Source organism: Anser anser, assembly GCF_964211835.1.
Source record: "Anser anser genome assembly, chromosome: 23".
In the NCBI taxonomy this organism is placed as follows: Eukaryota; Metazoa; Chordata; class Aves; order Anseriformes; family Anatidae; genus Anser; species Anser anser.
This window is the reverse complement of record NC_139744.1, coordinates 642,114-664,434: the sequence shown is the minus strand read 5'-3', so window position 1 is coordinate 664,434 and position 22,321 is coordinate 642,114. Positions and strand designations below refer to the sequence as shown.

Genomic DNA, 22,321 nt, shown 5'->3' with positions numbered 1-22,321 from the left:
CAAAGAAAAATGCGTGTGTGTGCGCGCGTGTCCCAGCTCCTTCTGCTTTCCTTAGCCCGTGCCGAGGAGTCTCCAGGGATGAATGTGCAGCCCCGCGTGACGACCACGGTATGGTTTGTAAAGATCAGGATGTCTTTTTCCGAGCTCTGGGCGCTCGTACCTGCTGTAGCTGCCACATGCTCCAGTGGCCAAATAAGTCATCATGTGGGGAGGGCTCGGGTGGGAAACTAGCACTGCAAGACCACGAGGGGTGGAGAAATGCTGACTTGTCCTGTCCCTGTGCACAGTGGGGACTCTACCCTGTGGGCCCAGTGCCACCAACATTTCAGTGCAAGCATTTCAGTGCCCTCCTGCGGGCACTGCCCAAGACACGTCCGAGGCGTTTGATGCTGGCTGAAGGGAAGTGTCGGATCAGGCTTACCAGAAACGTCAGGGGAGTCGGGCACAGAGGCTCTAGGACAGATGGGAACAGTCTGGGGGAGCAACCAGCTGAGCAATGCCTGGGGCACTCGTGCACCCGTGTGCGTGCGTTCAGGAGAGCACCACCCCACGTGCAGCTGATTTAGGCACCTGCCACCTGCAGCGGCCACCACTGAGCCCTCCAGCCTTCACCACCCAGGACTCCTGCCTTGTCCCCCTGGGTCCCCAGCTGGGCGGGCACCCCCCAGCCGGGTGCGTCCCCTCCGAGCTCTCCTGGCCAGGCTGGGCCAGGAGGCCACACTCCCTGGGCCGCGGGGGGCAGCAGGAAGCCCCCGGCCAGCCCAGCCCTGGCTGCTTGGACACAAGCGCTGCTTTCCTGCGCCGGGGCGGAAGCAGAGATGGAAAAGCGAAGCAGGTGGGACTGAGGAGGAAACAGACCTTCCGTTCCTGTCCCACAGTGCGGGTCCTTAAGGAAAAAGCAGGGGCGGGGGCCTCGGTGAGCATGGGGAGGCTCTCGGGCCGCCCGCTCCAGGCGGCTGGGCAGGCAGCGCTGGTTCCTGGAGTGGTGGCGGCGTCCGTCCGGCTTCCCGTGCCCGGAGCCCTCCCTGGGGCAGCTTCCTCTGGGCCACCGGCCCTGACTCATGTCCTGCCCAACCTCCTGTTTTTCCTGCCCTGGCTCCTCTCCCCGGTCCCTCGGCTGTGCCCTCGTCCATCGGTGCCTGCAACCCGGATCCCCTGACTGCCACAACCGGGAGGTCCCTTGGGTTGGCCAACACGGGGCGGGCTCTCACCATTTCTCTGTCCGCTTCCGGCATCCTTGCTGTCCTCTGCGATGGAGGGCTCCGTCTCTGGGGGGGAAACAGAGCAGAGAAGCCAGTGAAAAGGCTGTGAGCGTTACTGCGTGAGACGTAATGGTGCCAGGCCATCACTAGTGCTGCACTAAACCCACAGGCAGGAGAGGGCTTGGGCTGTGAGAGCATCCGACTGTCAGAATAATAAATTCCCGGCTTAATTGTGAAGAGTGGAAGGGAGGAAGTCACAGATAATATTTTAAAACATGCTGCATAAAAATATAAATTGTTGTTAACACTGGTAAAAACAAATCACTTATTATAGCCTCATAAATTTATGTAGCACTTTGCCAAGTGCCCTATAGGAAGAGATGCTTCCTGTGCAGAACTTGCAGCCTAGGGAAAATGAGACGCTGAGGAGAAATGCCAGGACAGAAATGCACGGAAGGATTGTGGACAGAAGCAGAAATTACAGAGGAGAAGGGACCCCGGGCAGCGAAGAGCAGAGACACTGGCACAGCTGTGGAAGATTAGGAAAGAGAGCCCAAGAAAATACTAAGAAATGATAGCATGGAAAAGTTTAAGTGTGAGCAAGGACAGGGAGGCTGGAGGTCACGGGGAAGCCATGGGAAAAGGGCTGGTTACTGACAGCAGTGAGGATCTGTACGCAGGTTTAAAGGAGACTGAACACCAGGCCAGGTACAACCCCCCAGCCCGAGCTGGGGTCTGCTTGAGTCGGGCGCGCAGCACTCGCAGCCCAGGCCTCCTCCTGCAACCACAAAGACTTGCAACAGCCTGGCAAAACAAATGGCAAGCAGTTCCCAAGCATTTCAGAACGCCGACGCTCACGCAAAGCATCGCTCTGCACCTCTTGCTCCTTCTGCTGCTGGCAGCGGGTAGCTGCGGAGCGCGGCCTTGCAGGAGCCGGAGGAGCCCCTGCCATGCCTGGGGCCGGGGCTCGCTCATCGCCTGGGGGCAGAGCCGCCAGGAGCCCCCCGGGCGCTCCTCTGCTGGTCCCGCGCAACCCGGCCACGAGGCAACGGGTGAAGTGCTGCTGCTGGGCACTTTCTGAGGACGCGGTCCCGGCCCCAGCCCTGCCCCAGCTGTCTCCCCCGCCCGGCCCTGATCAATGCAAACCAGGTCAGGCCTCCGCTGTGAATTACAAATTGGATCCCGAGTTGGAGGGTCACTGCGACTGCTCCCCCATTAGACGGGAAGCGGCACCAAAGATCTTTTCTAAATAAATCAGACTTTATTGTAAAACTCGGCCACTGACGAGACAGAACCTCATTAGCATTGATTTTAAAATAAATTATTGAAAGTGGCTTTTGCCTGCTCTTTGCATTTGTAAAAGAGAATGTAAATGCATCTGTAGCAGCGCTCTCCCTCCATCATTCCCATGCATGCTCCCCGAAGACCCGCATCTGGATTCCTTTGTACTTCAACCAAGGGCCCCCAATCCCCGATCCAGTCTCGACATGAACTGGAGGTCAGTCACACCCAGCCCCGTGCCACGCCACGGAAACCCCAAAGCCAACCCCAGGTGGGGCAAACCCCGGCGGCAGCCCCCAGGGCATGGGGCCACGTCCCCCAGGTGTGGCGGGGCCGCGTGCGACAGGAGCTGCCGTCACAGCGTGCCCACACCGCTCCTGCCCGCGGGGCACGCGCGTGGCTCTGCCGAGCACCCACGGCCACCCCAGCTCCTGGCCGTGCTCTGCACACGCCTCCAGTTGCGGCTGTGCCTGCTTCCTGCAGGCTCCATTTCCATCCCCGGAGCTGGGCTGTCCTCAGGAAACCTCCTCCCAGACCTCTGTGCCCCGTTTCCCTCCTTTAGGAAGCCCCTGCCCTGCTGACGATTCGCGCTGTGCCTCTTGCAAAAGGTGCCTGGAGGAACCCCCGGGCTGTGCCCGGTCCCACGCTGGCTGCCCTGCAGTGAGCACGGGCTCGGTGCGGCGCTTCGAGGCTGATGGACTGCAAGGGCTATGACGGATTTGAGGCTTTGAGGAAGGAAGGAAGGAAACTCGCATGGGATTTTTCTCAGGAAAACGTGGTGGGGAGGCAGCTCGCTGGCGTGGCTTCCCCTCGGCTGACAGCAGCGGGCTCCGTTCATCCTCCTGCAGCCCATCTCCTCCGGCAGCGCTGCAGCGGGGCAGCCGCAGCCTCTCCCTGCCAGCAGGGCAGGAGCAGGCGCCTGGCAGATGCTCAGGATGGCCACGGCAAAGGCACCAACCTGGCGTGCTGCCGAGCCGCATCTGCAGCGTGGCCTGCGCTGTGGCACGCCGGCCCCTGGCCACATCCTTGCAGATTTTGCACTGCGCAGGCGGTGAATGCAGCCTGGGGGGACGTGGGGAGCTCCCCTCCACACGGCAGCCCTTCTGCCTGTTGCAGCCAGGTGCTTTTCTGAATCATCTGGAAGCAAAGCTCTGCCTTACCAGCGCCCGGGTCAGATACCTCCGTCAATATCTGAATTTTATAGTGATGAATTAGAGGGAAATGCTGAAAAACACACCTCCTGGGGTCTGTGCTTCTGCCCCCTATGCCGACTCCCTGTGCAGAGCATCACAGACCCAGCCACGCCACCCCTGGGAAAACGCCTTTACCAGGGCAGCGCATTCCTGCGGGCCCCCCCAGGCACCCCCACTGGGTCCAGGGCCCCCCTTGCAGACCCCAGCCCCAGCCCAGGGCATGGCCGGGGAGCCGGTGGGCCGCGTGCCCCACTGCTGCGCTGGAGCAGCCTGGGCGTTGGGCAGATTCTCAGAGGAGCTGTGTTTTAATGTAGCAATTTGATTCAATTTTCCACTCTATAAAATTACCCATCACTGCTCGTTGCTTCCTAACAGACACCTTCACTCTTAATTTAACAATCCTATCGAATTCTGCCAGGGAAATTGGAAAAATTTATCACCTGTGAAATTTTATTTTTCCTTGGTTGTATCTGTTTTTGTAAAACTTCATTAACGACGATGACTTGCTGAGGAAATTATCTCTTCATCTCCCCCCCCCCCCCTTTCTTTTTCTCCTCTTTCTCTCTATTTTCACTCGGGACACAAGGAAGGCAGCTGGGCCCAGAGGAGACCCCAGCTGGACAGGGATGCCTTCCCACGCTTATGGGGGCCAGGGCTGCGAAGGGTCTCAACGCCCCGCACCCAGGGGAGGGCATTCAGACACGTTCGAAGGGCACAGAGCGTTACCACAGTGGATTTGCAGCTTTTGACACACTCGGCATCTCAGAGCAGGGGCAACAAAAGGGTCTGTCCCTAGGTCAACTCCGCGCAAGCTCACTGCAGGATCACCATTAGCCTCACGTGGAGCAAATCTCACATCTAGTATCTGCCCCGGGGGTGGTGTTGGCAGCAGCGAGGAGCTGGACGCAGCTGCCAAAGCAGCCAGGGACGCTGAAACCCCTTGGCCTGACAGTTTGTCAGCACTTCACACGCACCCGCCTAGGGACCACAGCGCAGAGGCTCCCGCTGAGCTCAGGGATCACTGCAGGTGTGCCTGGAGGAAGAAGCAGCTGCTGCCCAAAGAGTTGACGATGTAAACAGAGGTAAGAAGGAAAGATGAGAGACGGACAGAAGCTGAGGCTGTACTCAGCGTTGTGCTGGCAGGCCGGGGCCCTGGAGCCTCAGCTCCGCTCCTGGCAGCTGTCTGGATGCCACTCGGAAACCGCTGAGCAGAGATTTCCTCTGGCAGCAATAGCACGACAAAGATCTTGGGCACCATAAAAATTTCTGGTGCATTTAATATATTTTTTTAATCACTATGAATATAAAGTTCTGAAATAAATAAGAAGAAACAAGGACCTACTTTGCATCTCTGAATGCAGACACCGAGGGGCCCTGCTCTAGGGGATGGGGTGCAGGGTTGGGCAGTCCCAACCTCAGCAGAGGCAGAACACAGCACATGTGTCTGAGTAAGGCTCAGGTGCCCTGGGGCATGTCACACTGCCATTTCTGCTGTAAGAAATGTTGCAGACCATGTCACCCTTTCAGGCTGTTTGGTTCTGTGCCAGGAAGATTGCTTCTGGCTCCTTTAACTGACAGCCACTGCCCTGCTACCTCCAGGCCTCCTGCACTGTTAGTGAACAAGCACTAGTCTTTAATGCAGTTATTTTATCATCACTTGGAAGGCCAGTAATCGCGTTACAGCCATGACTGCATGCCCAGAAGGGAGCATTTTCATCATCTAACTCTGATTTTCCAGGTAACACAGCCCAGAGATTCCACTCTCACCAAACCTAATATTACTGGAGCTGAACAGAGCACAACCTCTAAAAGCTGCCTCACTTGAATTTACAAAACCCGCGCCTCACCAAAACAGAAAGGCATGCTCTTGGAGTCCATCACCCAGTCTGAACAAAGAAACAGGGTAGCATCTTTGAGTCAGAGGCTTATTAAACTCAGCAGAGCCTGAGATGTTCGTTCCCATCAATGTGTTAGGCCATACTTTCCTGCCACATTTGCAGGGTTAAAGCTAAGGCATGGCTCGAGTTTTAACCTTATTATGTGGTTGCATACCTGGAAAAACCTCATAGACGTCATCCTCTTCCATCCCATCATCCTGATTCAGGGTAGTGTTGTGGGATGCTGTGGTCACTGAGTCAGAACTGTCCACATCATTGTAGAGCTCTTCCTCGTCCTCCTCGTCATATGGGATAGTGAGGGAACTCAAGTCTGCAGGAAGCAGAGAGCAAAAGCACGGTGAAAAAGAGTAAACTTTGCCAAGCAGCTTGCTGGTATTTTCAGCGAGCTGAAATCAAGTAACAAAGCCTGGGCAACGATACTTAGTGCTCACTACGGACCTTGTGGAGGGTGAACCGTCCCCACACCCAGCCCATGAGCACCTAGTGTGAAGAAAATGGGATGGAAGTTGAGAGTAGGCTAAAACAAATTATAAGCCCAAGAAAAGATGGCAAATGCCAGAGAGCCAGCAAAACTCAACAAGTGCCTCCAGGAACTGAGCCTCACCCCATTCCTGGGTATTTCAGAGAAGGTTGACTTCGGCAAGACAAAAAAGAAAGGAAGTGCAATCACAGGGTTTGATACAATGAATTACACAAAACTGATCTGCAAGGACATGATTTAAAACTGGAAAAGCACCACTCGGTCTGAAATCATGCAGCTGTCTATGGTTTCTGGAGGGTTTCTGTATACAGGACTGCAGTTGCATCTCAGTTTTGCTCGTTTCAAACTGGAATGACTCCAGTGGGGCAGGGCCCACCCCTCATCAGCCAAGCAGAGAACAGCAGATCTATGGCAGCAGGGAGCAATTCCTGTAATTTTCTTGTCCAACTTGGTAACACCTGCAGCTTTTGAGACATCACAGGACACTATTCTCTAAAAACTGTCAAAAGTGCTGGAGGTGAACCCAAACGCCTGTGGGCTCCAAGAAACCACCTCTTTTTAACTGGCTGCTCAAAACAGCAAAGCCCCAGAACCTCTCTTTCTGCGAAGAGCAGATACACAGGAGTAACGGGTTGGGTTCAACTCCCAGGGCTGGGGAGGGGACTGAGTGCACAACTTTGCAGCAGAGGAGTAGAAAGGAGGATTCTCGATTTCCTTCTCAGCTCTCTTGTGTCTCCAGCAAGGTCCTGGGGTTGAGCACATATGCTGCTGGAGGGAGCTGCCCAAGGGAAGGGCTGCTGGGATCTGCCCCAATGAACGCGGCATAGCAGCTCAGGCCACGCTGCCAGACTCACCCTTCAGGAGGAACTGGATCTGATCCACCCAGTCTTCAGCCTCTGCTGGACTTGGGGCTGTGAACTGGAGAGGGATTCACCTGTTACCATGCTGTTTCTTATATGTACAAAGATGAAAAATTTGCATCTAAAACAAGAGATTTAGTTTTTGGATCTGCCATTCTGTACCCTGTGGACTTTGGGAAAACCATTTCACTTCTTTATCTCCCTGTTCCAAACAGGGAAGCATAAGCGGAACAAAGCTAGACTATCCCAGAGGAAGGCTGTCAAGCCTAATTCATTAAAAGAATTCAGATGAAAACCACAATCCCTGCAGAATATACCGACTCTGAACAAAGGCTCTAGATCCAAAATCTCCCTGAAGGTCTGGAAGGCTCTCATACACACTTTGTGGATTGGGCCAGGTTTTCCATTATACCAGTTTGTAGGATCCCTGATGGATGCTCAACAAACTGAAGGCTTAAATTTAACACGGCTCTGAACTGCTTATTTAAAAACGGGCTTTCCAAACCCAATCTTCTACTGCTTCTAACCCATGTTTTCACTTAACTCTTGTGCTTTTCAAGTGCAAAGAGAGCCCAGGATCACTCTTGTGCCAAGGGAAGGTCCATGTTGAGGGACCAGCCGAGAAGGAGAAGCATCAACACCTTTCTGCAGTGCTTCTTGGTTTGCTTTACCAGGCACCGAGGTTTGGACACCCACAGCCTCCCTGACCCTTCAGGTCCAGCCTGTGTCCTGGACCTGGGAGCACATGCTCCTGTGCCTTGTGGCCAACCAGCACAAAGGCTCCGCTTCTTTTCCCAGTTCCTACCTCATAGGTGCGTTTGCCAGGGCAGATTAATTCAAAACAGCATCTTCTGCGAGAGTCTTTGCGGAGATGGAAAGCCAGCCGGGCACTATATTGCTCGATGGGGAAGGTGCCTTTAGGTTGCTTGCCTGGAAGAAGAGAAACACAATTGTTCTCAAGCCTGTAACTTTTTATGAAACCTGCAGCACTACTGGGTGCGGAAGAGGTCTGTTGCCCACATAGGGAGGCCAAAGCACACCATGTTTCAAGGGGAGATGTCAAAGAAAGACTCTCAATCTAAGCATCTCCTCTTCCCCCAGGAAACCCAAAGAGAACATTATAAAGTCTTCCAAAAGACACAGTAAAGAGGATGTCGCTGTAAGCCTCAAGAGATTGTGAACAGCCACTGAAAGGTTGCCAGGGTCACAAGGTTGCTCGAGATGAGCTGCTCGTAATGAAGCAGAGACCATTGCGTACTTGGGGAAATACGATACCAACAATTCTTCCACTGGTAAGGAATTACAGGCTGGCATACAGGAAGAAATACTTAGTGGGGCCTTTGAGAATTGGCCTATGGATCCTGTAGATGCGCGCTCACGGCCCCTGTCAACCAGGGTGGAGAGAGGGAACTTCACTGCTGTCATTTGAGGCGCTTTTATTTACCCCAGCTGGATACCCAGCTCATTATTTCCTTATCAATCTTCTTGACTAAGTGTGGGAGTATGACTCAGGCAGTTGCTCTTAACCTTTTTTTTTTTTTGATTTGCTGATCCTCAGAAACTTCCAGAGACAAAGGCAAGCCCTATAAAATGATTCCAGACCACCAATAACAGGTTTGCTTTATTCTGTTACCTTCTGGAGACCGTTTAGTAGCTGACAACTGCCTGTCTCCCACAGAAGCGACAGAATATCAGCTCTCGTCTTTACTGCCTGCCTCTGCTAATGTCTTGCTCAAAATTTCCAAGCAACTCATACCCCTGCATGCACCTCAGCCATGCCGGCTGATAGGAAGCTTCTTTGCAAACATTCACAAAAAAGTACTCAAGATCCTCAAAAGATGTGGAAGAAGGAGAAAGACCCAGCTTCATCCCCAGGAGCCCCTGGGGTTTGATTCTGCCCTAGCTGCAGAGTGGTCATTGAAAACCAAGGATGTACCCGTGTGTTCTGTAAGCAGTTAACCTGCTGTGTTTCTGGATGGGTGGAACAGAGTAAGGAAGGCCGTATATTTAATCATGCCAAACTCTGTTGGAGATATTAACGGTCTGTTTATATGTACCTGATGGAGCATGACTGCAAAATATTTATACACACTGACACGTGGATTATATACAGTCACTTAGGGGGTTGAAGCCCAGCTGATGGCTAATCGAAAACTTGGTGCGTCATTTTATTTACACGCAGCTCTGTTCCCGTCTTTCTCTTCTCTTGTTCTCTACCTATAAAGATGTTGAGGGTTAAAAAGCTGAGATATACCTTTCTACAAGAACCTACATGTTATCCCTTGATAGGGAATTACAGCCTTCCTCTTATTTATCATATGTCTCAGAAAAGAAATTGGGGGTTCAGCAGGAGCAAGATGAGATGACATCCAGATCCCTTAAGTGCTTTTGGAAATTGCAGCCAACATCTCAGCTTCACTTGAAATGAGTACTAAAGGTATGTTTGCTCATTTTTACACTAATTGCCTAATAATTTTCCTTCATGACACACTGTCCCAGAGGGCTCCTGGGGACCAAGTGCCTGTAAGGCGGCACCCTCCCAAAGAAGGGCATTTCCAGGCAGCATCGTGCATTGTCCTGGTAAGAAATGACTGAATTAAAATTACTTCAGCCAAATTCATACCTAAAACCCCAGCAGCTGAAGGTAAGGAAACAGCCCACTGTCTACGTTTTTCTCTTGTCAGGTACTAGCCTGCCCTTTGGGAAGGGCTCTCCCCTTCTCCTTCCCAGCCCTGTCCACAGTTTGGAGACCAGGGGTGGATGTCTCATCACTTACTTTTCTCATTGGCATAGTAGTAAAAGGTCCTTTTGTTGAGGACGCACCACCGCTTCTGCCACTCTGACCCAAAAAAGCTGTGGTCTAGAAAGAAAAAGACAACAAAGGAAAAAAAACATGAAGTCCTGCTCTTCTGTTGAATGCTTCTCTAGATGAACATACTGGCAGGTAAAGGTTCTTTTACTTCCAACAAAATCCTGCAGATTTCTGGCACCAAATTTAGACAAGCAAATTTAGATACAAAACCTCAACCAAGTAAAGGAGAGCAAGCCAGTCCTAGTGGGCTGGACAGAACACAGCTTTGGGTGAAACCTCTCTAATTGAGGCTTAAGCAACTGTCTTTTATGTTGTAATTGAAGCGAGCTACAACATGCAAAGGAACAGTTACGCAGCTCAGCTGGTGATCATGAGGAAAAAAGGGTTGTTCTTACCTCATACCACCTGTCATACAGTAAGTAAATCAAGATAAAATCTGACTGATGAGGAAATAATTTGTAGCTTTCACAAGAGTCAGTAAAATCAAGATAAACCTGAGGCTGACTCACAATCCTTATCTCAACTTGCTAATGTGTGCGATGCTATGAACTACCTTGTCTTCACCAGGATCTTATCCTCATTAGGTATTGCTTGTTAGAAGGGCACATCTTGCCTTAGAGGACTAGGCTGCTGCTTAATGCAATTTCTGGGTTTTAATCTTTGTGGAGTTTGATGATCTACAAAAGAGAATAAATAAAGGCTGTGCTCTCCTTTTATGTATGATGCCTAAGAAAAGCCTGAAAGATACTGCTTGTGTCTGCTGACAAATCTGCAGAAAAAGATCTATATTTTCCTGTTTGTCCTTCTGAGTGGAGTCCCTGGAGCATTCAGGCAGGATGGAGGGTGCTCTGGGTGCCCAAGTGTGCTGGAGAGCCCCCCAGCCAGCTTCTGGTCTAGGTGCCAAACCCAGGGGGTGAAGATGGGGGAGAGTTTTGTTTCTAAGAGCCAGGTGCTTAAATCCTCCTGTCTGTCAAAGGGATAAGAGTTTCTGAACCACAGTGGCAGCTTTCTGAATCCCACTGTGAGAACGACCAAACAAATAATTTTTACCTGTCCTTCCAGCTGACCACCTCTCTTATTAGCAGTGACTTGGGTGTACTATGCTTCTCAGGGTGATCATGAACCATAGCAGCTCTTCCACCAAAAGCCTTCCCCCCACATCTCACTCGCCATCTTCCTTTACCTTGTCAGACAGAATAAAAATGCAGCCCAAACTGAGCCCCCCAGACTTGATGTACTTGTCAGGCCTTACCTCTGGATCTCTTCTCCAGATATCCTTGCTTCAGAATGTTCCCTGTGTCTTGAACAGGTCTCGGTGTGATTTCCTCCAGTCCTGTAGGGAGCAAAGCAAAGCTTTGGGATTTCCAGTTCACACAATGCCTCTCCACCACGCAACCCATGTGCACATGAAGTCCAAATGGAGAGGCACGGATCCCTCCAAAGACCTTTTTCCCACCTGTGAAGCATCCTTGCAGAGATATCACACCACCTATGTGAGTCCTGAGAACTGTGTACCCACCCATGCGGTGGCATTTTCAGGGTGCACTTGGACCCATGCTGCAGCCCTCCCCCATGAGGGGACAGGCGCCGTCCTGCAGGAGGCAGACCAGGGCACAGCAGCACGCCCACCCCGAATGCCAACAGCCACGGCGCGAGCTCAATCCCTCCTCTCTCCGAGGCTCTCACCCTCAACGAGCACATTTATCGCACACGTTACCACGTCCTCCCAAGCCCCTGTGCAGACACCACCCAGCTGAACCTCATGAGCTATTCCCAGTCCTGGCTGCAGGTTCCAGAAGCAGTCCTCAAGGAAACCAGGATCACGCTTCTCACAGCTACGCAGACGCGTCCCCAGAGGGCTGAGACCGCCGCAGCTCCTGGGGCTGCTGCCAAGCCCCGGCCCCCCAGCCAAGGCTCCCTTGGTCACTGGGGGCCTCTGGCAGCAGGCAGGATCCGCTCAGGTTCACAGACTCGTGGTGCCCTTGTCCAACATCTGCCCGAACTCGGCCCCCGGGGGGTCTCTGGCCCTCGAGCACTCTGCATCGCGCGCTGGCTGCGGCTCGGCCCCGAAGGCAGCGCGGCCGGGAAGCCCCCGAGCCACGGCTTGCTGCTGTGGTCTCCCCCTTCTCTGCCGCTCATCTCCTGTCATCATAACTTGTACTGAAAGACAATAAAAAATGACTAACGAAACACCACTAATCATCTCCCCAGTGGCTGGCCTTGGCAGCCTTTTAAGTATGAATAACTTCCCAGAATCCCAGGTCACAAGAGTTTCTCTTGTTTTCTTAGCGCGTCGCGCTAACGTCCAGCTCTCGGCCCAATCCATCCCCTGTCAGTTCCCTCACTCACAGGCTATTTTCATTTTCGTGTTTTATCGTTTGCAAACTCAGTGCTCGCTATAAATCCTCCACAAATGGCTCTCGGGGCGAACGGCAGACACAAAGACACACAAAGTTTGGTTTGGTGGGAAGGCTCCCCTCCGTGCGTCTCCTTCTGCTGCTCTTTGCTGGCTGAAACCTTCAGCGGCCGTGTCCCGGGCTGCGCGCGGCTGCCCGAGGCCATGCACGCTCGAGGACGGCCGGGGCCTCGCACGGTGCCTGGAGGACGTGGGCAGCCCCTTCCCGCAGGGATAAATCTCACTTCTCTCCAGTTCAAGTCGGGCTGAGCTTGCTCCTAACTCCGGAGAAGTGCAGGGCAGCAGCTCCATGAGGATGAGAAAGGGGCAGTTGGTCACGTCCAGCACCGCGGCCCCCCGGGAGCTGAGAGCGGAGAGGGAATCCAGACCTTCATACAGCTGGTGCTGAGCACCACTCTTACTACTTCTCTTACAACAAAACCACACAAGGATGCTAAACGGGACCCAAAGTCTGTGTCAGGGTTCAGGCTGGGCTGTATCGGGCATCAGGGGATTTCCCCAGGGCGGGTAGCACAGAATTATGTCCCGCTTTGCTCCTGCACCCTCCTCGAGCACAGGTGGCCCTGGCACCGCCACAGATGGGGCCGGTCGCTGCCTTGGCCTCCAGCAGCGCTCGCCACGCTCCCAAATTCAGGGCTCTGCGGCAGGAGGCCCACCGGCCCCTCGGGGGCCCGCAGAGCAGCCGCCAGCAGGGGCCAAACGTTGCCCATGTGGCCACCTCCCGGGGCGCTGGGCTGGCACCCCTCCCTCTCCCAAGGCGGGTGAAAGCACCTGTGCACCAAGGAAAATGCGCTCAGGCTTTTCTCTAGCTTCTGACTTGTAAAAAGGAGCGTTCTCTCCTCAAACCCAAGCCCCAACCCCTTTTGTTAATGCAAATCTAAATGTCATTTTATGGGACATTTATAATTATGAAAATGGGACGGTGCTGCCGGATGCACAGGGAGACCCTGCGAGTATGAATATTACATTAATGTGCCCAACGCCAGCTCGCTGATCCTGCTGGCAGGAGCATAAAAAATGCTTGAGTGAAACTTTTATTTAGACGTTAAGATTCCAGGCCCCAGCGGGGTGACAGAGGCAGCCCCGGTGAGATCCCATCAGCACGAGCGCTCGAATTGAATTACCCAGGGGGGAAGGCAGGAGCTGCGAGTGCTGCTTCGCTTATTTAATTTCATTTACTTCCAGTACATTACCAGCATGGGGCTTCCCTCTGCCCCCGCTCCCCCAAGACAGCCGGCTGCAGAAATCGCCGGCGCGCTCGCTGCTGCTGCTGGAGCCAGGGCAGGGCCAAGGCCTCCCCCCCCAGCCCCACGTCCTGGCCCTGGTTCCTCTCCTCAGCCTAGGGGGAGACCTGGGGGAGCTGCGGGGGCCTCCCAAGCACCACAAGGAGAAACCGAAGTGGGGAAGCAGCACGGACGCGGCAGGAGCCAGCAGCAGCCTTGGCCGGCCCCGCGTTTTCTCTCTCCACCCGTCCTTTCTCGGATCGTGCCTGCAAGCAGGCCCAGGGCAGCTGCTGTGCCCCCAGCTCCTGCTTTGCCCCACGTCGGCAGCCCCTCGTGCCGTGCTGTGGTGCCCTGGGGGCCAGGACCCGCCGGGCTGGCAGCCCTTGGGCCCGGCACCTCCGCAGCATCGCCCCCGACACCGCCAGGAGCCCGCGTCTCTCCCGCCCCACAGGAGGTGCGGTGCCTCAGCTTCCCAGCAGATCAGGATGAGGGGAGGCTCTCCTTGAATACTCCGTGGCTACTCAGACAAGCAAACACAATTAGGGAGGGCTTGAGAGGACTGATTAGATCGCACAAAGCTCTGGAAATGTGAAGCTTTACAGGACACGACAAACACCGCAGCCTCCCCTGCACAGCCCTGCCAGTCAGAGCCACGCAGGTTAAACCTGGGCGGGGAGACGCAGCCGGGCTGCGGAGCAGGGCTGGGGGTCCCCTGCCCGCCCCACGCCCCCAGCCTGCCCGCAGCGACAATCCAGATGGCTTTTGCTAGCAGCAAATGGCAATATTAACCTGCAAAGACAGCCCCTGGGGTTTTAGTCCTTTAAAGTGTCCTAATGGAAGCTCTCTGGCTTCCGAGGGCTCCTTCACTCGGATGCTTGTGGCAGGGGCCAGGCAGCCTCGAGGCGCCAGACGCCGCTGCCCAGGGCCACACAGCTTGCAGGTAAGCCGGAGCTCACCGCATCTTCCAGGGCTCTGGGCGATGGAAAAGCCAGCCCATAGCCTGGTCATCTGTTCCAACCACTAACGGCCATTCACCATTCATAAAAACAGAGGGAAAAGAAAAGGCCTTAAATTCATCTGAGAGCGCCATCCGCGCCCTCCCAGGGACACGGCCCCTCTCCAGTGTCTCCTGGCACTGCGCGGCAGGGCTGCGGCTGTGGCTGCTTGCACGGTCCCGAGGGTCCCTTCCACCCTTGTGCTGGCCCCAGCCCCTCCTGTGCCCAGCGGCAGGCCGGTACTGGCACCGACCACCTGCCGCAGCTGCGCCGTCTGAGCCCCGCGCCGTCACAGCCACCGGCACCTCAGGCCCCTCGTGGCCTCTCCTTCACCCTCCCGCAGCCTCTCCAGCCTGGCTCCCGAGGGCTCTGGAAGCTGCTCCCCAGGGATTTTCCCCCAGATGAGCTTCCTGACCCACGGGACACGGCGCTGCATCTGGAGCCTCCCGTGGAGGAGCGGCTGCAGGCTGGCAGCGCCGGGCGTAGCTCTGTGTCGTAAGCTTGGAGACCGCCTTCTGCCGAGGACACAAAGCTGCAGCATTTCAGGAGTGGGAGAAGAGTGGGGCCAGCAACCCACGCCCACAGATGCAGGAGCAGACACCCGCTCTCTCCTTCCCCTGCCTTCCCGCGCCTCAGCCTTTGCAGTGACTTGCACCCCCCAGAGGATGCTCTTGGCCTCGAAGGCTTCCCTCTGCCAGGCTGACACGGGTGGGCGAGGAGAACGATTTCTGCCCAGGTCACCCAATGAGCCTCCGCCTTTGCTGGCCAGACAGCATCTCTTGGGCAGTTTCTAGGAGTTTGGCTGCTGAGCCCCGTGCCTGTTCCATCCTGTCTTCGCCATGTCCTCAAGGACCTCTGGATTTCAGCTCTCGCCCCTTCGGTCTCTGAGTCACGCACGCCAGCTGCATGAAATGTCACAGTAGCTGCAGCTGAACAAGCCCAGGGGCCGCGCTGGTGCCCACGCTGTCACATTAACTGACTGTTCAAAGGGATGGAGCACGGAGGCACGACGGTTACAGCTAATTCCCGATCCTCCAGCTTATTCACCAAGCTCAAATGTGCCAAGAGCAGATTCTGCTCCTGGGGACTTCACTGGGAACACCCAAATACATTTCAAACTAGAGCACAATTGGCTGCGATTTCCCAGAGCCCCCCGTGGTGGCTGCGCTTTTTTCCCATTGAAACTAATGAGAATAAAAACAATCAGAACTAGACAAACAACCCCTCCCAGCCTCCTCAAAGCGATCCGGGCTAGCTGAAAGGTTTTGGAAATGCCACCCACCACCAAGGTCTGCCGTGGCACACGGGTCCCTGCTGCGGCTGCTCGGGCCAACAGCACTCACGGGCACTGCTGAGCAGCGCTCCTGGGTTCGCCCAGGTGACGTTTGGTACATGTCAACGCGAGGAGCTGTTTACGAGCCGCATTCCTTTCGGACTCTGACAGGAGAATAATTGTTCCCCAATCTAAATCGCACTGTCACCTTTTCCAAGATCAAGAGGACCTTGAAAGAGGCTTTGCTTTCTCGCACCACGCGGAAGGCAGGTGCAGCCCCTAAGCCCTCTCCCTGTAACTTCGCTGCGTGAAGGTCTGCCCTGAGGTCTGATCCCTGGGGGAGGCCGGGAGGATGGGGAGGCTCGGCGCCTCGACTCCCTGCTCTGCCGATGGAGGCCGACAGACCCAGCACCGGGTGAGACGTGCCAGCGCGCTCCCCGGGAGGTCCCCGGCACTCCGCGCTTCTTCAGCCAGGCAAAGCAGCGTGGGCAGCCCACAGACCCCCGTCTGACACCCCCACCCCGTAACACACCGCAGCGAGACAGCGAGCCCCCGGCCGGCAGCGCGGTCACCCTGCTCCCTGCCCTCCGCTTGGCTCACGGCGCGTCCCCCGGGCAGCCCCAGGACCTTGGGACCCTTCGGACGCGCTTCCCTCCGCCCCTCCGGAACGTCGCCAAACCTTTCAGCGCCTTGGGAACGGCTGGGGATCATTTATAAAGACGGGAATGGAATGAGCAACTACTTCAAAGGAAATGGGGAACTAAACAATTGTCACCATGGATCACATGAAATAGATCTTGTGCCAGACTAATTTTATTGCATTTTTTGAGTGGGAAAATAAGAAAGTAGATGAAGAAAAGGCAAGGCACGGTAGAGAAGATTTATTTGGGCTTCAGCTTGACTTTTCAGAAGAGACTAGTAAGCAAAATTCAGAGTGTAGGCATCCACTCCAGGATAACCACCTAGATTGAAAGCTAGTCAGCAAGCAGGAGGCAGTTAAAAATCAATGGCAACAAATCACTGGGAGGAAATTATCAGCTGAAATCTCCCCGTTTAGTTTCGGGAGCGGTGCTCCTCAGGCTCAGGAGCCCTACGGCGCCACGAGGCACTGCAGCTGGCAGAGCAGCCCAAGGAGCCCATCCCAAAACTTCAGCCAGACCCAGAGCTTCCTTCGGGACAGCGCCTGCGGGGAATTTCTGAATGCTCTCTTGTAGCAGCCAGCACAGACCAGTATTGAAGGCAGGAACCAAGATTAACTGGTCCCCAGCAGCTGCGGAGGCCTTTGACAAGTGCTGACAGCCAGCAGTGAACACAAAATCCATGGAAGTCACTCAAGAAATGGCAATTCTCACCTGAGGTTGCACGGTGCCTAATTAACTATGCTGCCCCTAAAGCTCTTGTTGGCCCACGCTTAATGACCAAACAGAAATAAATACGGGGTGTACAGATGGACCTTTGTTGGATGCCAAGTTAACGTTGGATTCATTGTTGTTTTTTCAGAGGAGTCCATGAATGTGGTTTTTATGATTGATAAGCAAACAAGAGAAGAGACAGTCAGTGGCAAACAGCTGACTGCAGACTGGGCTAGGATTTAGCCTGGGAGGGTGGAAAAAAGCCTCCAACTTTACTGGTGCTTTTTATTCCGTCTGGAAAATTTTACATCAAGTTTGAAGTTAAACCAACTTCACCAAGGGAAAAAAAAGGGAATTCAAAGAGGAGGCAGAGCCTTTGGCCCAAAAGTTTCCTTCCAAATCACTAAGTCTATAATTGCAAAATAAAAAACACTAAATCTCAATATCTATTTGCACAGCTCATTAGCTAAGGGCTCACACTCAGCAAAGAGGGAGGGAAAAAACCCTTCAGCACCAAGTGCATTTGGGAAGTTGCTATGGAAACCAGCCCTTTGCAGGGCTTTGCAACAGCAACTTGCAAATCTGTGCTCAGATGGGTTTGTCTGTCCACCCGTCCACAGACTTCATCAGGACATAATTTTTTAAAGTCCTTGAAAAAAAAGCGCAATGTATTAAGTATATAAATATATAATCTGTGCAACTCATTCCCCTGTTATTTCTCTCCCCCAAACATAACATTATGTCAGACATTCGACCTGCTGTGCTACCGGGACAACATGATTTACAATGTGAAAAGGGAAAACCTAAATCATCACGTAATGAAAACATTAAAGTTAATGCATCACAAGTGAGGAATTTATTACCATTAACTCCAATAAACAGTTATAAACCACCCGTCCTTTCCTGTCCACGCACAGGGACACGGGCACAGGGACTTCATTAAGCTCAACTTTCTTTTCTTCCTCACTAGACTGGTCATGTGTGCTCCAACCGGCCACCATTTATTGTTAACTGGACTGGCTCATTTTCCGGGGACTGGAGAAGGTTTGAAGGCCTCATCCATTTCGTTCCACGGGTGGCTCGGCGCAGACAGATGGAATAGGAAAGTTCACGAGACGTGCAGCTCGATGAGTTTATTTAAACGCCGCTGAAATATATGCTTGACAAAAGCTAACTCTCGCCCTGGCCCTGTACGTCGTTACTCAAAGAGGCTGATGGATAAGTAATAACATATGGGCACGCTGTGCGGTTACACCGGATACCAGCTTACCTCAGGGTGCACTTGGCCAAATATTTGCTTCTCACTGATGTTACACCACCACCTTGGAAACCCAAGCCTGTCATCTGAGGCCTTATCGAGGACCTCCGCGCGGGAGCACCGCGGGGCTGGCTGCTCGCGGCGTGGGACAGTCTCTCCTGGTCCCCGTCCCCCTGCAGCGCATTTCAAGAGGGCTCCGGGGGGGTTTGGGGATGGGAGCCGTAGGGATGCAATAACGCACCGCCGTCCGCTGCCTCCCGCCTCAATCCTGACATCTTTGCCAACATAAAAATACCGCTGGGTTCAACGGGAGCTGCAGATCTGATCCATTAACCGCACTCGTGGGTTTGTTATCGTGGGGCTGCCGACAAGAGGACTCTACTGGAACAGAACCAAAACCCGCTCCCTCACATGTCCCGCTGCGTGCAGGGCGGCGCTGGCAGCTCGAGCCTCGAGCCAGGACCCTGCTATAGGACGTGCTGGGCAAGGAGAAAGAGAAAGAAGGTCCCTTCGGATGTGTGGTGCCACGCATGTTGCCCCCCCGATGCGCATTTGGGGGGCCATTAGAGATGGTTCTCCTCTCCCCTTCCCTGGGATGAGCTAAAATCAAAGCAGCGGAAGAGTGGGGAAAGGACGGCAGTGCCGGGGGAGCCTTAGAGCGCAGGGAGAAACAGCCCTGCCGCTGCGTGCTCCAGCCCAATCCTTCTCCTCCCGGTCACTCCCCGAGCGAAGGCACCGATGGTTATCGATGCGGGGTGCAGCTAAGCAACATTTGCTCCTTCTGCCAGAAGGAACCGTTCTCCGGCTTCATTAAACACTCACTTGCGGAGCTAACAGGACTGAATACAGGCAAGGGATTTGCAGTGCACGTCGGAGGGGGCTGTTGGGGTCTCCCCTCGTTCCCAATGGAAGGAAACTTCCTACCAGGAAGTTTCCCACTGGAAACATTTCACCTTCATCTGACCTTCATCATGCCCAGAGTCCTGTCGTGTGGTAGGATGTCAGCCCAGCTGTGGTTCGGGTCCAAGCCCAGAGACCCCTCTTTGCCCATGTCCCCAGCAAGCAAGTGCCAAACGAGCAGCCCGAAGGGCCCAGCGCTCTGCTGAGGTGGCTCCAGGTTGTGGCAGCCCCAGGAGGCACCGAGCATGGCAATCCTGGGCCCTCCCATGTCACCCGGGCCCAGGGTCCTCTCCAGGCCTTCCATCCCAGAACTTCCCTGACAGCAACAACTGATGGGGATGAAGGGAACCAGAGAAGCAGCCAGAGCCGGGAGTGCCAGAAAGAAGGGACTCAAGCAGCTGGCACAGACCCTCAGCGCCAGCACCTCGGGCTGTTGCGAGGTCTGCCTGTGGCTCGAGGCGATATGGGCTCTCAGAGCCAGGCTGCACCACGCTCTGCCCCGCCGCCGTACCCGCCTGCTGCGCTCGGCCGTCCTGCAGCACGCCACCGCGCGCGAGAAGCGCTCGACCCGAGCCCCTCGCAGCAGCCACAAATCAACGCAGGAGAATTCCCCCAAGGCAGATGTGATTTTAATTTACAGGGCCTTGGCGAGGCTGCACAAAGACCAGACACCTGTTGGCTAAAGCCCATCGTACGGCTTAGGCCTTTACTCCTATAAAAATTCTGAACCACATAATCGTCAGCCTTGACACAAATGATTCCTATAGATCACTGTGGAAAATCGAGAGGATTTAAGGAGAGAGGAGGGTTAGGAAAAAGTAAAACAAACGACATGCAATTTTTCAAGCGGAAACAATGGCAATATGAAGATATATAGGTGTCAGCCATTCTGTAGGAGGCAGGAGGCTGTGCTCTTTTACCTCTTACAGTGTCACTCTCATGACCTCTACCATTTGAAATGCTTTGATTCCACCTTGCCCAGGGGATCTCTGAGCGCCAGGGAAGAGATGAGGAATGCCCGCGCCTGACCTCACCTCCACATTGTCTAACGACTGACGGCATAAATCAGTTTTTCCCCTCCGCAGACCCGAGTGTCAAGAACCCATGTGAGAAGGCTGGAAATATTAAATGATTTCCCTGAGGGTTTTCATTGTTACTTGGTTTCTCTCCTGTAACTGCAGAGCCGTGTTTCACATGAAGAACAACCGTCCCTTGAGACCTCCATTTGTGTACGGAGCGGATGCAGGGGGCGGGAAGGGAAGGGGCAGCCAGCACCCACCAGCAGGGCAGCGCAGCGGGGGCACGACAGCGGCCTGCTACGTGCAGGTTAGGATCACAGAATCACAGAAGCCGCCACTGTGTCTCGTCCCAGCGGCAGCAACGTCCCTTGGTCACAGCTGGGCCCGTAGGTCGGTGCGGTGCTGCGGGTTTGGGCAACAGCCGACGGAGGCCACGGCAAACCAAACCCCCAAACCCCCAAACCCCCAAACCCCCAGCCAGCAGCGGCGCGGTTTAAAGGCCCAGGGTCTACGCTGGAAACTGCTGCCTCTTCTGTGCGGGTCCCGCGGCGGTCGGAAAGGCCGTGCAGGCGCCCGAGGCAGCCGCCCTTCCGTCCGACTGAACTCTCATTTTGAACAGGCGGCCTGATTCTCCCGCTTCCCTTTCATCTAGGCCCAGGTCTATTTTTTCCTTGCTTCCTACTTCTGAGTAATTGTTAGAAAAGTAAAATCAACAGGTCGTAAAATGATAAAAGCACGTTCTCTGGCAAATCCTCCCCTTGGGCTCACTTCTCTCGTTTTACACTGATAAAATGCCCCTGCCTTCCCTGGAGCCCTGTTGATTTACCTCACATACCTTGGATTACGAAAGAAACGTTGATTTTCTGATATCAACACAACATGAATCTAGACACACCCAGCCTAGCTCTGCAAGGAAAATAAATCAGGAGCAGAGCCAGGAACAGCTTATATACGAGTAATAGAGCTTCAACTACACCATACTGATATGGTAAGAGCAATCCAACCTCCTTAATGTAGATAGTTATATCCAAATAAAGGTGCTTTATGTCAGTGTAAATTATTCTCTTCCCATTTAGGGATGCCTTTCTACAAAATGAATGTGCTAGAGCAGCTGCCAATCTGGATACAGCTGTGTTGTTTGGGAGGAACAACCCCCCCGGCAAACCTCACTGCATGGCAGGCGGCACGGCCGCATCCTTCTCCCTGACAGCCCCGGGCCCTGGCCCCGGCCCACTGCTGCCCCGCTCCGCTGCGGCCCCGTGCAGCCGCCGGGTCGCATCCTTCTCTGCTCCCCCCCGGGGCTGCTCAGAGCCCCCTGGGGGTGCCGGGAGTGTGGCCGAGGCAGCCGGGCCGGGGAGGCCGGCGGCGGCCACCGGACACTGCCAGCGAGGGGAGAGACGAACGCCAGAGCTGCCAAATGAATTTCAGATCATACTTAACCTCAGGATTATTTCAGCACAAATTTGACTCGGCAAAGGCAATTTATACTGACAGGAGGCTTTGTACCACATGCGTTTTTCAGTCCTAAGTGCCTTACACGGGGTTTTAGTATCTTGTCTATCCGCAGCCACAATTAACTCCACGTGTGGATGAGGTGTGAGCCCAAAACAAGGGCCTGACGCAGGACAGGAGCGCAGGGCGGAGGCGGCATGGGCAGCTCTGTGCCCCCGCTGCGCCCAGGGCCAAGGGTCCTCTCCCAGCACATGCTCGGGTTTATGTTTGGGGCTTTTTGTGAGATGAAAACTCCGCAGAACTGACACAGCTTGCGCAGTTTCTGGGCGCGTTCCTGCCTCAGTCTGAGCGAGGCTTTCGGGGCCGGGTTGCATTCCCACCTACGTTAGCGGCGTAGCGTGGGCCTCATCTGAACAGACGCAGACATCTCGCCTAACTCCCTCGGCTCTCTTCTGTAACCGAGGAGAGAAATAGGCACTTTCTCTCCACTGAGTACAAAGAGTGCCTGGGGTGCGTAGCCAGGGGCAGGTGATGTGAGTAATTCCTGCCCCAAGTCCCCCGCCTTCCCAGGACTTAACTCAACTTCACTGCTCCCTGTGCAGCTCCGCGAGGAGACAGAGCACGGCACGGGGAGCGTCTGGAGCTCATTAGAGGATCCTGCTTTGCGCTGGTCTGGGACAAAGATGTTTCCTTTTAAAGCATCGGG

General features: G+C 54.4%; 1 protein-coding gene across 4 annotated transcripts in view; it reads right to left on the bottom strand.

Moving 5' to 3' along the window:
* The window catches only part of SKAP1 (src kinase associated phosphoprotein 1), a 147,937-nt gene that overhangs the window by 17,043 nt on the left and 108,573 nt on the right, over positions 1-22,321 (bottom strand). For all 4 annotated transcript variants that reach the window (XM_083809512.1, XM_083809514.1, XM_083809515.1 and 1 more), the window contains 6 exons: positions 10,980-11,060; positions 9,692-9,775; positions 7,721-7,845; positions 6,910-6,973; positions 5,729-5,884; positions 1,212-1,268 (listed from right to left, as the gene is read on the bottom strand). In XM_083809512.1, coding sequence (XP_083665638.1) covers positions 1,212-1,268; positions 5,729-5,884; positions 6,910-6,973; positions 7,721-7,845; positions 9,692-9,775; positions 10,980-11,060 — 567 coding nt within the window. The remainder of the gene's footprint in view (positions 1-1,211; positions 1,269-5,728; positions 5,885-6,909; positions 6,974-7,720; positions 7,846-9,691; positions 9,776-10,979; positions 11,061-22,321) is intronic.